Here is a 15,046-nt window from a genome sequence, read left to right as displayed (position 1 = left end):
CTTTAGGATAACGAAACCTGGGTGTGACTCTGGGTTAGCGTTCTCTTTCCAAGCGCACATCCTACCCTGGGAATTTTAAGTGAGGGGAAAGCTCTGACACTGGAAAGGTCACTTGGGCTCTGCGCAGACCACTGTAGGCACACAGCCAGGGCTATCTTCCAAGGACTCCACACATTCCTGTTTAATGCTTATCATAAGGTTTGCTTTCAGGCCTCCATTAGGGAATGTTCTGGCAAATGTAGAAAACCTTGTATTTGGCCAATCTGTCCCTATCAGTATCATCTTTTTGCAATCCTGAAGACAGAACTCAGGGACCCACATGGAGAGGGAAGAGAAACCGCCCTTCCTCCTGACCTTGCACTCCGTGTATCCATTATCATACAACTGCAACCAGAACTATGGTTCTCTTTTTAGTCCTTGGTGAATTATCCAGCCCAAGGATGTCATGAGAACTCCTAAACTTTTAGCCAGCTGGAAGTATGGGTGGTGTGAGGCGTACGGGATCCCCACTTGAGGGTCATGTTTGAAACAAGGACGTCTTGAACTGGCAAAGTCCCGTGCTACATTGTGGGCTGTCAGCATCAGAAATGCATATAGCACTATCAGCTCGCGGTGGGATGGGAAACACTTGATGCAGAAGTGAGAAAAATGATGCCCCTTGATCCTTCCTCCAATACCGCGGCAATCATGCCTGAAACCTAAAGAATGATGTCATTAACCACTGTCAGCCAGAAGCTGCTGGAGTTTTTTAGACACCCACACAAATTATGTATATGTTCGTATATATCACAACTGTGCACGCATCCTTGTTGGAGGCCATGCAGCTGGAGCTACAGACTGTTGTGAGCCTCCTGACGTAGGTGCAGGGAACCAACCTTGAGCCCTCTGGAAGAACAGAGAGTGCTCTTTACTGCTGACCTCTCTCTCCAGGCCCCAGAAGTTGGAATTTTAAAACATATTTTAAGTTGAAAGTTTAAACGTTTTATAGCCACAGTGATGGAGAGGAGTGTGGTTGGGTGTCAGACCTCATGGTGTTACAGTGGCTCTGGAGTCATTAGCATCTTCTCTGAAAGCTGTTCAACTTTTCCAAGCCTCGATTTTCTTATCTATAAGATAGAAACAACTGATCCTATCCCTAAGGGCTGCTGGAGAATGACAGAAAATGATTTATATACACAAACAGCTGGTATTTAATAAATAAAAGCTCCTATTATGATTCTCGCTTTTTGAATATGCTTTGTTTTATTTTATTTTATTATTTTTTTTTTTTGTTTTTTGAGACAGAGTTTCTCTGTATAGCACTGGCTGTCCTAGAACTCATTCTATAGACCACGCTGGGCTTGAATTCACAGGGATCTGCCTGCCTCTGCCTCCTAAGTGCTGGATTTAGAAGCATATGCACCACCACCAACCAGCTGAGTATTTTTAGAAAAATGATTTATTTTACATCCTGACTGCGGTCTGAGTATGTTTCTTAATAGACCTGATCGATCAGTAGTTGAGCCCTGAAGTGGGAGAAATACTTGTTTGCTAGCTGGTGTGTTGTATGCCCTGCAAATCCTATCACTAGGGAGGTTGAGATGGTAGAATATTGAATTCAAGGTCAACCTGAGCTACATAGTAAGAACCTGTCTCAAAAAATCTAAACAGGTTGCGGAGATGGTTCATTGGGTAAAGTGCTTGCTGTAAGAGCTAAGAACCTGAACCCTAGCATCCAAATAAAAAGCCAAGTGTGCCCCTGCATCGCACACATGTATTCCCAGTGCGGAGGGGTCAAGGACGACACTGCATCGCACATGCATATCCTCAGTGCTGGGGGTCAAGGACGGCACCGCATCGGGCACGTGTATCCCCAGTGCGGAGGGCCAAGGACGACACTGCAACGCGCACGTGTATCCCCAGTGCTGGGGGTCAAGGACCGCACTGCATTGCGCATGTGTATCCCCAGTGCTGAGGGCTAAGGACGGCACTGCATCGCGCATGTGTATCCCCAGTGCTGGGGGTCAAGGACGGCACTTCATTGCGCATGTGTATCCCCAGTGCGGAGGGCCAAGGACGGCACTGCATGCATCGCGCATGTGTATCCCCAGTGCTGGGAGTGGGGGAACATGGTAGAGACAGGTAGATCCTGGTGTTTAAAGGCCAAACAGGGAACTCCAAGTAGAAAAAAATAAGGTGGTTCATGATAGAGAAAGACACTTGATACTAACTTCTAACTTCCACACGTGGGCATGTACGGGAAGTGTACCTGCACACACATGGGTATCATATGGCCCACTCACACACATGTGTGTACACACATCCCAAAACAGAACAAAACATGCTTGCATTTGAAGGACTGGGAGAGTCCTTTCAGGGTAGATTCCGGGGGTTGTTTTTAATATATTTTCTCCATACCTTGTTAGGATCCAACTTGGTTTTATCCACGGGAGTGGAGTCTTTTATCACTTCCACAAACTCGGCCCCAAAACACTGGCCATAAAATCCCTAGGGAAGAGAAGCCAAGGGTATAGAAATTCATTTGGAAAGCATGCAACTCTTTGGAACCAGTACAAGGCAGAATGTGTTGATTATTGATGGTCCCCCTGAGCGAAGAAGCAAACTTCCTGAGACAAAAATAAAAGTAGAAGATGTTCAGCACACTACGGTGCCTAAGCCTGCCTACAATACGGACACACCGTCTCAAATTCAGCCAATGTCCTCGTATTTCTGGAGGCAGCTGCTTCGGTAGGGCACTCTTTCCTTCTTGCATTTTGAACCATGGAAATGTGGAGGTCGCCAGGCTTCCCATAATGTGGCGAGCCCCAGTGTGCAAGGGGACGAGAAACACGTTTCTAATTTTAAGCAGGGGACACGATATTAGGGAGTGAAGAGCCCGGGCCAACGGCTAGTTTTCCTTGTCGTGAGGTGAATGACTTTGGGTAACTGCCCAGCCTGACTAGGCCACAGCTTCGCCGAGTTGGGTCCTCTCGTCTTACTTGGCAGTACAAGGAGCAGTTGGGCAACACAAGTTTGGAAGCTGTACAGTCATGAGAGGAGCCACAGTCGAAGCGATGGCACAGCAGCATAAGCGCGAATCTTCGGTTAAATGCCAGCTCTTCACAGGATCCTGGTCTCTCGCCGCCCCCCCAGGTTCTTATTTGTTCCTCTCAATCTCTGCTTCTGTTTGCCTGACTTCTCTCGACGCTGTTTCTTTCTGTTCTGTCCTCTGAGAACCTTCTACTGTTTCTGTTTCATAGCTGCCAGGCTGGAGCTGGGGCTGGCCATAGCCACCTTCCAATTGCTTTATTTCTGAGTGGAAGGTGTCATTTCAGGACACTGAAGGGCAGCCTCACCATTGAGGGAGAAGGGAATGATTTTGGAGTTTGGCCAGACTGACTGCTTCAAAATCAAGATGAAATCCTTCGAGTCAAAAAGCCCCGTGACCAAAGCCTGTTGGTACATATTGGTTCTGTGTGGGAGGGGCTGTGAGAAAGCCAGGACACTGGCTGAATTTTATAGTCCCGAAAGTCACTATCCAAGACTTCAATTTTATACTTTGTAAAAGAAACATAGGATTCATGAGAAAAAAACTTATGACACAATCTTGCCTACTACCTTCATACTACAAAATGCAATGTAGAAATTTATATAGAGGTCGGCCATGAGCACATTGTTTTTTTTTTTTTAAAGTCATATCCCACTCTGTTTTGGGGAATGGACAAGGTCAAGTACACAGCACCAGCTTCTCACCTCTAGTCTATGCGAGATCTCAGGAAGCTTTGTAATTGCGGGTTCCTTGTACACGAATTCCTGCTCATCCAAATCCCCAAATTTGGATCCGTAGAAGCCAACTCGGAAGTAAGTTCCAAACATCCTCTTATGGTCCTGTTACAGAAGAAAGGGAAACTCTCTTCAGCTGTCATTACGGATGATCCCTTTGGCTAAAAGGATTGGTTATTGGGCAGCAAACATTTTATTCCCACAGCTGACATTAAGAGGAAGCCCTCTGTTAAGCAGATTTAATATTTACATAATAAACCCCAGAAATGATTACAAAAGAAATCCCATGAGAAACTCCTGGGGCTTCATTTAACTGAATTTTAAAATCTCTCCTAACTATAAAGCAACACAACCTGCCACTTTGTATTCCTAGAGACCTTCCTTGTAGGATTCAGAGTTACAACATTGATGAGCTCAAGGGACATCTGTAGCCAGAGAGATGGTGGAGATCTCTGGGGTAGGGGTCACCTCCCACCAGCTAACAGACCCACAGGCCAGGCTCATCTCCAGCTACCTTGTTGATGATGTTGTCAAAGGCCTTCTGCAGTTTGTCGTGGGTAGAGGTCAGCTTTCGGAAATCTCTGTGTGCTTCCAGGATGGGGATGACCAACTTGTAGACTTCATTAACTGTCTCATACAAGCCTCCCTGGGAAAGAGGAGATTGTTTAGTGCACTGGAAATTTAAGGAGAAGAACCAGAGTTAATTATGCAAACAGTATATGAGAGAGTGTCATAGTGCTTTATGGGATGCATGCCTGCCTGGTCATCTTTGGAGACCAGGCATCTTGCTAAGTGGTCCTGTATGGTGATGCCAACCAGGGAGGTGGCTTTCCATAAACTGAAAACAGGGGAGGAGATGTCACAGGTTTTCAGGCGCTTGGAGAAGTGGTCTTGTGGCTTTTGAGCTTATCAGAGGTTCTCCTCTAGTCAGACGCAGAACCTCAAGGGAATTAACAGGGTTCCAACCAGTTGATTTTCTAGGATTTTAGGAAAATAAGGGTATATGGGGATGTGTGAACATGGACATGATGTACCATGATATGTACATGGGATAAAGTAACAAGGAAGCTAGTTTTGTACAATAACTAAAAATTAATTTGAAAACAACTTTCTGATTTCTAAAATAGAAAACAAAGATAGGAAAATAAAGGCAGTGAACACAATAATTCAAATACATAGAAAATATAAGCAGGAAGTTTGGAGATGAAGAGTAGAAAATAAAAAAAATAATATAGTCAGGAAAACAGAATGGGGTCAGCTAAATAAAGTATTAAGTTTACTTGGCTCCACTCTGGGGAGAGGGGGCAATGGTGAAAAAGGAAATATATGAGCGGTTTTCCACCTCCACCTGAATTGCAGCGAGTTGTCTGTTTTTTCTTTTATTGGGAGTCAGACCCAGATCGGGCTACTGAGGGATGGCTCTGTGACTTCTGCTGTCCCATCTCCCTGAGTTGCCTTGGTCTGTACAGGTCTTGAAGACCTGCTGAGTGTCCAAGGGAAGGTGTCATGGATCCCTGCCTGCCCCTCAGCAGCTCCTCCCCTATCTTTTTCTGTGAGTGGGAAAATGAGGAGTAAGAACATGCCTCATCACTGATTGTGTAACTCTGGGCAAGCTGTTTCACCTCTCTGTGGCTTGGTTGTCACCCTATTAAAAGGAGATAATACTGTGGAGTTGTTCCTGACCAATGAGCAAGCAGTGGAAATAAGAGTATGTCCATTATGACATCCCCTCCCTCGGAGAGCTGATGCAATCTGTGGACATCAAAGCCATTGCTGGTCTAGCCAGGAGGATGCAGCCAGACCCAGCTCTGCTCTGCGTGTCCCTGGGGGTGTGTGTGTGAGGAGGGGCTGAAGGAGCCTTTGAGGCACTGACCGTGCTGAAGAGCTCTGCAGCCTGCTCCAGGAGGCCCACCAGCCCACTCTCGGTGAAGTAGCGACCGGAGCACACTCCGTCCTCATCAGGTGACAAGGTGTCATCCGAGACTGCAGATTCCTCAAGCACATTGGAGGAAATATTCTGTAAGAGAACCCAGCATGAGCCCAGGGAATAGGGGACCAGAGAGAATGCAGGATAAAGAAGCCATGTCTGTACACCTTCATGGGAATATGCAGTCCCATCCATATGAGCTTCTGGTGGCTATTATTCATTTTCAAAGGTCACACTGAGCAAACTTCTCATCAAACTCCAAAATTTTTAACCATGAAGGAACTTTCTAGAAAGAACACTTTCCTTAACGTAACAACAGTTCAGCTGAAACCGCCTTATTGTGAGTGAGATAACCCTAAAGGACATGTAAAGAGGGCCTTGGATTATAAAAGGCCAAGACCAGCAAGCAGGGAATAAAGTCTTATCCATTTTGCCAGCTCATGAACCTTGACTTTTGGGAGTTCTGCTGAAGTGTGTTGCTTCTGCTTGTCTTGACTTTGAGATAAATAACCATGTTATAACATATGAAAGTAATAAATAGGGTGTCTTCCATCTTTTTTACAGATTTTTTTTTAAATTCTGGAGACAGGGTTTCTCTATGTAGCCCTGGCTGTCCTGGAACCCACTCTATAAACCTGGCTGACTTTGAAAACACAGCGATTGTTCTGCCTCTGCCTCCTGAGTGCTGGAATTAAAGGCATGCGCCACCACTGCCCTGCCAGAGCTTTTATGCAGTTTAGAAAAAGCTGCACGCCCTCACACACATTTTTGTTGCTGTGTTTATCCCTTATATAAACTACAGACCTTAGAGCCTCTCACCAGGGAATGCAATATCTACCAAAGGGTTTGCTCAAATGAGAAACCTGGGGCACAAAGTTTCAGGAGCACTCGTGTTCAGGGTCATGGACTTGCATGAGTTAAGAGGGTGAGTTTCTCTTCACATTTTGTGTTGATGTACCCCATTTTTCTCATCCCAGATCTGACCCTGGCAGTGACGTCAATGCTTCTGATAGGTCAAGAGCCATTCTTGGCTTACAGTACGAAAGAAATGAGTATGGTGCACAGGAGAAATGGGAAACCTGCGCTGTGTAGGAGCTGCAAACAGCACCCGGGCCGCTCCTTCCTCCTGCTGTGCGCGTAGCAGGCATAGCTCAACAATGATAGCCCTCTTTTTCTGGAAGCTGCATAAACTTTAAGACTCCCAGCATAATGCTCCAGTCAGCCACTACCTACTGCTCAGAGGCACTCTTTGAAATCAATGCTGTCTGCCTTGGCTATCAGGGTCAAGGGAATCACCTTCAGGAATCCGTAAGGAGGTCAGGGTCAGCGCCTATCCCTTCACGGTTACATTGGAATACAGTTTTGTGAACACAGAGTTTTTAAAAGTCCTTTGTGACCAATCTTTCTTCCAAATCTGGATTATTATAATGAGCTGATAAGAGAAGGGATAAGAAATTCAGCTGAAAGAATTTAAGCTCTTAGGACCCCAGCACTAATGGAATTGCATGTGATTTTTCTGCATGTAGAGGCATAGGTATGAGCCAGGCAGCTCAACAGTTGTGAGTCACGGGGGAGAATATTCTGGGCAGACATTCCTGGCTTCAGAGTGAGGGATGTAACATCAGTATTTGAGAACACATCCACATCTATGTTTGTGAGTTCAGTAAGGCTTGCTTGCACTCCTGGGATAGAATTCCAATGATCTCAGTGGCTTGGACCTCAGTGACGTGCAAGTTATTTGCCCTGAACATTGTCTCTACTCTACAAGTCTTTCCCAAAGGCTTAATTTTACTGTAATCCACCAAGATTAAAAACTAGAGTACAGAAAGAACACGTAAGAAATCAGCAGTAGGGCCAGGCATGCCTAGAATCCCAGCACTTGCGAGGCAGAGGAAGAGGTCTCTCTTAATCTAAGACCAGTCACTGTCAAAGAAAAAAAGATAATGAGGAAGGGAGGAAGAGAGGGAGGGAAGAAGGAAGGAAATCAAGCAATCAGCAGAGGATACCTATTGCTAACACTGTCTGAATTCCTTCATTCTTCTCTCATAAACTATCCTCTCCTCTCCCCTCTGGGTTTTTGTTGTTGTTTTGTTTTCTGAGACAGGGTTTCTCTGTATAACAGCTCTGGCTCTCCAGAAACTTGTTTTGTAGAGATCCGCCTGCCTCTGCCTCCCAAGTGCTGGAATTAAAGGTGTGAGCCACCAGTGCCCAGCCTTTATTTTCTTTTAGAAATACCTTGGTAATGTCAGTGTGGCCTGCGATTCTGGCATAGATAATTGAGCCATCTTACTATTTTGACCATTATGATTGATTCAGGGACAAACACATGATCTGGTCAGAGGCAAGAAGATGCCCTAAGACTTTCTTTGTGATTTACAGAAAGGAGGGCTTTCTCTTTCCTCCTGGTCTTGAATCTTAATCTACCATTATCAGTGTGGAAATTCTTCCCATGAAGAATGATGCCCATACCACAGAAGGCTAGGACAAGAGCTAGTGACAACATTCAGGTCACATAAGTTTGGGTCTCTAGGTCTAGATTGGCAAGTACTTCTGAAGGCTAATTTCCCATACAGGCTGATGAATTCTATTTCTAGATTAATGTGGGCTTATTGCCACTCACTTTCAAGGATCCATTTCCAGACTGACTTCACAGGATTCTCTTGAGAGAGAGAATAGTTCTCCCATGGGTGTCAGCATGGTGTGGCGCCTGCTCCGCATCCACATACCCCTGGCTCTTCGTGTTCTGCACACTAAGCGCTCACACTCCACAGTTCCTTCCACCTTCCTCCTCATGGTCTCCACCCTTTCCCTGACCTCAGTCTGGGCCACACACACTCAAAGCATCCTGTGCTCTTTAGAATTCTATTTATCATTAAAGTGCCACAAAGTAGGGAACAGAGCAGTTAGTTATATGATGTCTCTGGTTAGAATAGAAAGTTCATGTGGGCAGGATAAATATTCAATGAATATTCTGTAGATGAAGGAACGGAGAGCCTGGCCTGGTGACATATGCCTTTAATTCCATAACTCTAGTCGTGCAAGGTAGGGAGATCTCTGTGAGTTTAAGGTTACCCTGGTCTTCCTAGTAAATAACCAGACTAGCTAGGGCTACATCATGAGACCTTGTTTCAAATAACAGCAACAACACTATTTAAAAAAAAAAAAGCCCAAAACAAATCAAAAAGGGAGGGATGGATAAAAATAGACAAAAAGATAATCTGTACACTCCCATGTAAGGATAATGTAGACTTCCCCAGGGGTTCTGGATAACAATTTGATCTCAACTTGGAACATATCAGAATAAGAAAGTCAACCAAATTCTAAAATAAGAGCTAAATAAAGCTTACTAAACATAAAAGTCAAAATGAAGTTCAATTAATTTAAAGCATTAAATGGTAAATAAATACAGCAACTGGGAAAAGGCACACGAGACTGAAAGATAGCTTAGTAGATGAAGTGAGAAAGGGGTGGCGTAGTTCAATATAAAGGGACAAGTCTCAGGGTCATGCAGGAGCTGGAAGGGCCACGCTGCAACACCGAAGTATAGGTAAGTGGACAAAATGGCCTGCTTAAGAGAAGACGACACACTTAAAACACTTTAAAAAAAACTTTCTTATTCACTCTTACGTGTGAGAACCAACTGGGTTTTAGAACAAACATTTTTGAATTGAGACTAAAATTATCTGTTGAGAATGAAATCAGTGTTTGTTACTGAGGACTGTCAGCAAGGAGGCAGCAATGACCTGAGCTAAAACCCAGCTTGCAGAAAGACGAACAGGCCTCCAGAAACCAGACGCTCCAGGCTCCGTCAGCAGTGGTTTCAGTATCTTGTTCTCTAAGCCTGGGAAAGCTGCTTAGAATCGTCCTTTCTTTCTCCTTCACAAAGCATCGCAGAACCGTGTTGAAGAACAATAACGAGAACAAAGCCCTTCACACGATCAGCCATGGGACTTCAACTGAGAACAATACACACGCTTGTCTACGCCATCAGACTGGCTGGGGAAGGTTCATGACTAAAGTCTGGTGTCTACACGGCAGCAACAGCCATCTCTACAGACGACAGCTCGGTAAAAGAAACCACACATAACAATCTTTTCATCTTGGACTCTTCTGCCCTCTAAGTGGCGTATTAAACTACACAGTGGCCGTTGGGCAGCCCCATCTGAGCTTTAGCTCTGGCCCAATTTGCCCTGTTGGCTGTGGATAACTTTGGGGTTTTCCTCCGAAAGCATCCATTCAGCCGTTTCTTTCCCATCTCAGGTCATTTGGATTCTCTTGTAATTTTGGACGAGAGTGGAATCCCACAGAGTTTAAGAAAAGAACTGAGGGACTGAGGCATGACAGATTCATTACACCAATGTTCCCTCCTTACTAGTATATGGGCTAAATACAAATGTTTTGGGAAGGGTTTAAATAATTAAAAAAATGATGTCTTGTTTCTTCAGTCTGTGAAATTGAAATCTACCTGCTTCATGGGTTGATGGGGACGGCCAAATGTCTAAGATGTCTGAGAATGTCTCCCAAAGCTCCCTTGGCCTCTAAGTATCATTGCTGTAATGAGTGTGTTTGAAAAGATGGTAAAGGCATCAGATGAGGTAATTAGAACATTCTAAACACAACGGTTTTCAACCGTGGCAGCACAGACAACTAGGACCAGATATACGAACGGTGGAAACAGCCTTGGTTTCTCCCTTTGTAACAGTCCCAAACACCTCTGGTGACTGCGGAAGCACTCTTTTGGGGGAGCCCTCAGCCCCGCTCCCCCACGGTCGGGCGGTGATCTAACAAAAGCTGCACCTGTCCCACCTGAAAGCTGACGCTGCCCACGGGCAGGTAGCTGTGGTCCTCCAGCATGCTCAGGTACTCGGCCACCAAGGCGGCTGCGTGCACCAGGCACATGGCAGCCTCCGTGAAGCACTTCCTCTTGGTGTGCTTCTCGGCCATGTTCTGCAGCCAGGTCAGCCGCAGGTCGGGAGACGCTTGGTAGCTCTTGGCGATCCTGAAGGCAGATTGAGAAGGTTTCACGTACAGCCTTCAGAGTGCCACTCTTACAGGGATGGCACTTGACTTTCTTCTCTCTCTGTCTCTCTCTCTGTCTCTGTCTCTGTCTCTCTCTCTCTCTCTCTCTCTCTCTCTCTCTCTCTCTCTCTCTCTCTCTCGTAAGCGTTATCTTCCCCACCTAACATTTTCCTTTATAGTTTCAGGAAATAAGAGAAAAGACAAAACATTTCATCCAACTCTAGGTGGCTCGGGTGTGCTGGATGCCAAGAAAGAACATTAGCAGCAGTCTTATGAGGGACAACATGATATCAGGATGTCCTTTTCCACGGAGCTCAAGCGGTTTCCTTCCTTTTCTTTCATAGTTGTGACAGAGAACAACGTTCTATCCCTTTTACGATGCATCAGAGCTTTATAAGTAATTTCTTATAATTTATAAGTAATTTCTCCCAAAACTCCTGGACCAGAGGGCAGAAGGTTTACACTACACAATCAATTATGACTTCTAAACTGCCTCTCTTTCTGAATTGCAGAAGAAGCGTATGGGAAAGAATTCATATAACAACCAGCAATTCTTTTCTCTCATTCTAGACAGAGGATAGTATTTCAACACTGTACTTTAAATTAGGGCAATCTTTCTAGAAGTTTATGAATGAACCAACTCTACTTTTCCACCAGTGTTCACATATTTTTGTTTGTTACCCCCAAACTGTTCTACCTAGGTTACCTATGATAATGACATTAGAAAGGGCATCACTGGGGCCTGAGAGATGGCTCGGCAGTCAAAAGCACTGACAGTTCTTCTAGAGGACCTGGGTTTGATTCCCAGCACCCACATGGTAGCTCATAACCATCTATAACTCCAGCCCCAGGGGATTTGATGACCTCTTCTGGTCTCCATGGGCACCAGACACACATGGTGCACAGACAAAACATCCATATAAATAAAATAAAAATGTAATAATAAAAGAAACAGATGGCACCTCACTGAGACAAATATTCAGACTTGGAAACAAGGCGATTCCTTCTTTCCTCCCTCCATCCCTCTCTCCTTCCTTCCCTCCCTCCCTCCCTCTCTTCCTCCCTTCCTCTCTTCCTCCTTTCCTTCCTAAAGTATGCACTATGGCCAGCAACAATGCCCTTTCTATCTATCTTCTTAGGAGAGCGTACCTGTACATGAGGTCCATGAGCATCTCAGGGTCTTCCTGAAACTCCCTCATTTTCACTGTGTCATATAAAATGCTATTCAGATTGCAAAGAAGTTCCTCCACCTGACAAAAAGAAGTGCAAGCAGTGAAGAGCCTGAAGTACAGGGGGACCCAGAGAAAGGCTTTGCCCAGAGGTGGTAGGCAGGGGTTCAAGGTGGAGAGAACTCATGAGCACCTCTGTGGGCACTTTCTCCTGTGCCATGCGAGGCCTGCAGGTGATGTGGCCCTGAGAGCCACGCAGCAGCCCTGCATCCTTCACTATCTCCCTCTCCAACACCTTGAGTTTCAAGTTTGAATAGTTCTGCTTATTCCTAAAGCGCAGAGGTCCAAACTTTACTCTGGAATACCAGGTGGTGAGAACCTACCGCAGAGTAGGCTAGGGGCTGGAGCTAAAGGGCAGAGATGGGCAGAGACGGGCTGCATCTTTCACTTAGGGGCATCTTTCACATGGGCACCGCAGCAAGGCAGAAGAGAAACCGCCCTCCTGGGTTCCTTACTAGCACTGCTTACCAGATCTTCTTAGCTGGGACCTTCCTTGTCTGTCTTACACACAAACATCATTTCCTCCCCCTCTTCGCTGAAGTCTACCCCCTGAGTTTGACTCCTTCCCATCTCCATGTTTCCAGACCACTATGTCTTCATTAACCACTCCTCACTATTTATTTATTTAGCCTTTTGGAGTTGTGAGGATCAAACCCAGGGCTCTGTGAATGCTAGGCTCTACCACAGAACTACATCCAGCCCCTGCACCCCCTTTCTTAAGACTTGCACAGTGTTTGTCACCACACAGCTCAGTATCACTTTTCTTGTGCTGGCTCTTACTGTTTGGGACTATTTTTTCCCAATAGGCTCTTGGTGTCTTGAATTTGAGGACAGCACTGGTATGTATATTGCATTTATCAAGCACTGAGACCATGTAAATATACAACAGGCTATAAATATCTGCAAATCACATGTTTGATATATGTAAAATTGTATATGCAAAACCATAAATGTGTGTGCTTATAACTGGTTAATCTCAAACTCATGCATAAGACAAAGTATGTTCATGGGTCTACCTGGGTGGGAAAGGGAGTTGTTTGCATAGCCGTGTCCTCTTCTGAATAGGCCAGAATTGTCCTTAAGGACTTTCTCAGGTGCTCTTCATTGAAGTCTGGCGCTTTGCCTACCAAGGATGCGAGCGCCATGGTTACCTGCATCTTTACTCTGGCAAAGTTCTGCATGAGAAAAGACGAAGCGAACAAGAGACAGTCAGCAAGCAACTATCCAGGGCCAGACACAAACAGCTCCCAGTACTTCCTTCAGTCTAGTCTTAAGCATTTCCTTTTCTCTCAATAAACGATGAGCTATAGTTTGTCCAAGATTCACATCACTGTTTAAGTGGATTAGATGGACCGTTTGCTCCCATAAATCTGTCAGGCTCCCTTTAAATTTTCATTGCGTTTGGGCTGCCTCCACTTTGCAAAGCTGGAAGATTATTATAAAGTTGGTCACAGGATAGAAGCTTTGCTGCCAAGAGTCACTTCTTGGAACTTAGAGATCTTCTTTTACAGGCTTAGTATAAAAGATATTCTTAAAGACGATCATTAACATGGCAGCAGACAAAACCCCAAGCGTGTGTCCCTAAACACGGACAGACTAAGGCAGAGGTTCGCTGTGAAACTGAACCCTCGAAGTGTCCAACATTTCACTTAAAATTCTGGACAAAGCCAGGCTTGGTGGCGCATGCCTTTAATCTCAGCACTTGGGAGGCAGAGGCAGGCAGATTTCTATGAGTTCCAGGACAGCCTGGTCTACATAGTGAGTTTCTGGACAGGTAGGGTTACATAGTGAGACCCTGTTTCAAAAAACCAAAACCAAAACAAAGAAACAACAACAAAAAAACCATCAGGTCCAGAGGACAATAATCATTTATAATTCTCATCCACGAGTTGTCCTGGTACTGCTTCAGACTTTGGCACAGGGCACACTTTTCTGGAACTGTAATCCGCTCCTGTGTTTGTCTCACATGCGGGAGCTCTGACTGCTGGAAGCAGGCACCCTCCAGTCCTGCTGCCGCTCTCAAATGCTGGTGCCCACCTGCAGACTCCCTGGCGTCCTTCTCCCGGGGCAGAAGTGAAAAGCTATAGGGCATCCCCTCCCCTCAACCCAGGCTTCACATTCAGGCTCCCTCCTGATTCGGGGCTGCCCAGGCGGTTTGCGCTTACACTGGTGGCTCCGAAACTGAAGCGCATGAGGAGGTAGAGGGTGGCACAGGCTTGGCTCCGTGTGACATCCATGCTGCTGCTGCAGTGGTGCAGCACCCGCTGACACAGGTCAGCACACTGCTCCACTTCCTCCTCGAACAGCAGGTCCCCGAACTAGAAGAGACACAGGAGGTCATGAGGCATCACCGGGCACTTTCGCAAGCTCCCTGGCTGGCTGTCGCAACATGCAAAGGTCTGTTTGGACAAGCAAAGAGCCTGAAGGGTTAATGTAGTGCTCCATAAACAAAAGGGGCTACAGGTGCCAGGCGATGGAGGTAAGCGATGACGTCCACTAATTGTGAGTCACACGGCTGAGGTAAGGGCTATGTCACTAACTTCACTGTTAGCCAGGTTGCATTCACTGGTGAGTGAGACACAGCTCTGAAGGACTTACTTGGATATCATGGGTTCCTTGGAAATTATTGGTGACTAAGAAAGAGAAAATTATTATGATAGTGGGCAGCAGAATTCCACCTCATAAATTTACAAGATCCTATGTAGAGGGCACCCACTAAGATTTCCCACAAAGAAGGAAAAATCATCTTAATACGTTACCGACCAAAGATAGCACTCGGGCAGCTTCCAGCATTTTACTATGGTCGTGCTTGTCATATTTACTAGTGGGAATCAGGTGTAGGATTGACTCTCACTGCGATAAGGTGTTCAAGAGAAGGAGAAAAATGATTTTTTGCTCTCAAGTCAGACTTTGAGTGAGTGGTCATTTGACACGTCTGTAGTTAGGTCCACATTTCAAGTATGAGAGCCACCATTTGGCATCCCCACAGTGACTTGCGGATAGTCAGTGCGCCTGCCATCTTAGCAAGAGGTAACACTGTTACTCCATGGCCTCCATCTACTTGCAGAGGAAGGTGAGGCTAGACAAGACTCTCGCTTTTCATGAGGAG

The 15,046-nt window shown here is 45.6% G+C and overlaps 1 protein-coding gene across 2 annotated transcripts in view; it reads right to left on the bottom strand.

Annotated features, from left to right (window-relative positions):
- The window catches only part of Dock8 (dedicator of cytokinesis 8), a 191,013-nt gene that overhangs the window by 15,415 nt on the left and 160,552 nt on the right, over positions 1–15,046 (bottom strand). For both annotated transcript variants that reach the window (XM_075973748.1, XM_075973749.1), the window contains 8 exons: positions 14,103–14,255; positions 12,954–13,112; positions 11,858–11,958; positions 10,496–10,688; positions 5,636–5,779; positions 4,277–4,408; positions 3,733–3,867; positions 2,398–2,487 (listed from right to left, as the gene is read on the bottom strand). In XM_075973748.1, the coding sequence (XP_075829863.1) occupies positions 2,398–2,487; positions 3,733–3,867; positions 4,277–4,408; positions 5,636–5,779; positions 10,496–10,688; positions 11,858–11,958; positions 12,954–13,112; positions 14,103–14,255 (1,107 nt within the window). The remainder of the gene's footprint in view (positions 1–2,397; positions 2,488–3,732; positions 3,868–4,276; positions 4,409–5,635; positions 5,780–10,495; positions 10,689–11,857; positions 11,959–12,953; positions 13,113–14,102; positions 14,256–15,046) is intronic.

The sequence above is a fragment of the Microtus pennsylvanicus genome, chromosome 5, assembly GCF_037038515.1.
Source record: "Microtus pennsylvanicus isolate mMicPen1 chromosome 5, mMicPen1.hap1, whole genome shotgun sequence".
Taxonomy (NCBI): Eukaryota; Metazoa; Chordata; class Mammalia; order Rodentia; family Cricetidae; genus Microtus; species Microtus pennsylvanicus.
The sequence above is the reverse complement of the archived record's forward strand: the minus strand, read 5'-3'. Positions and strand labels throughout refer to the sequence as shown.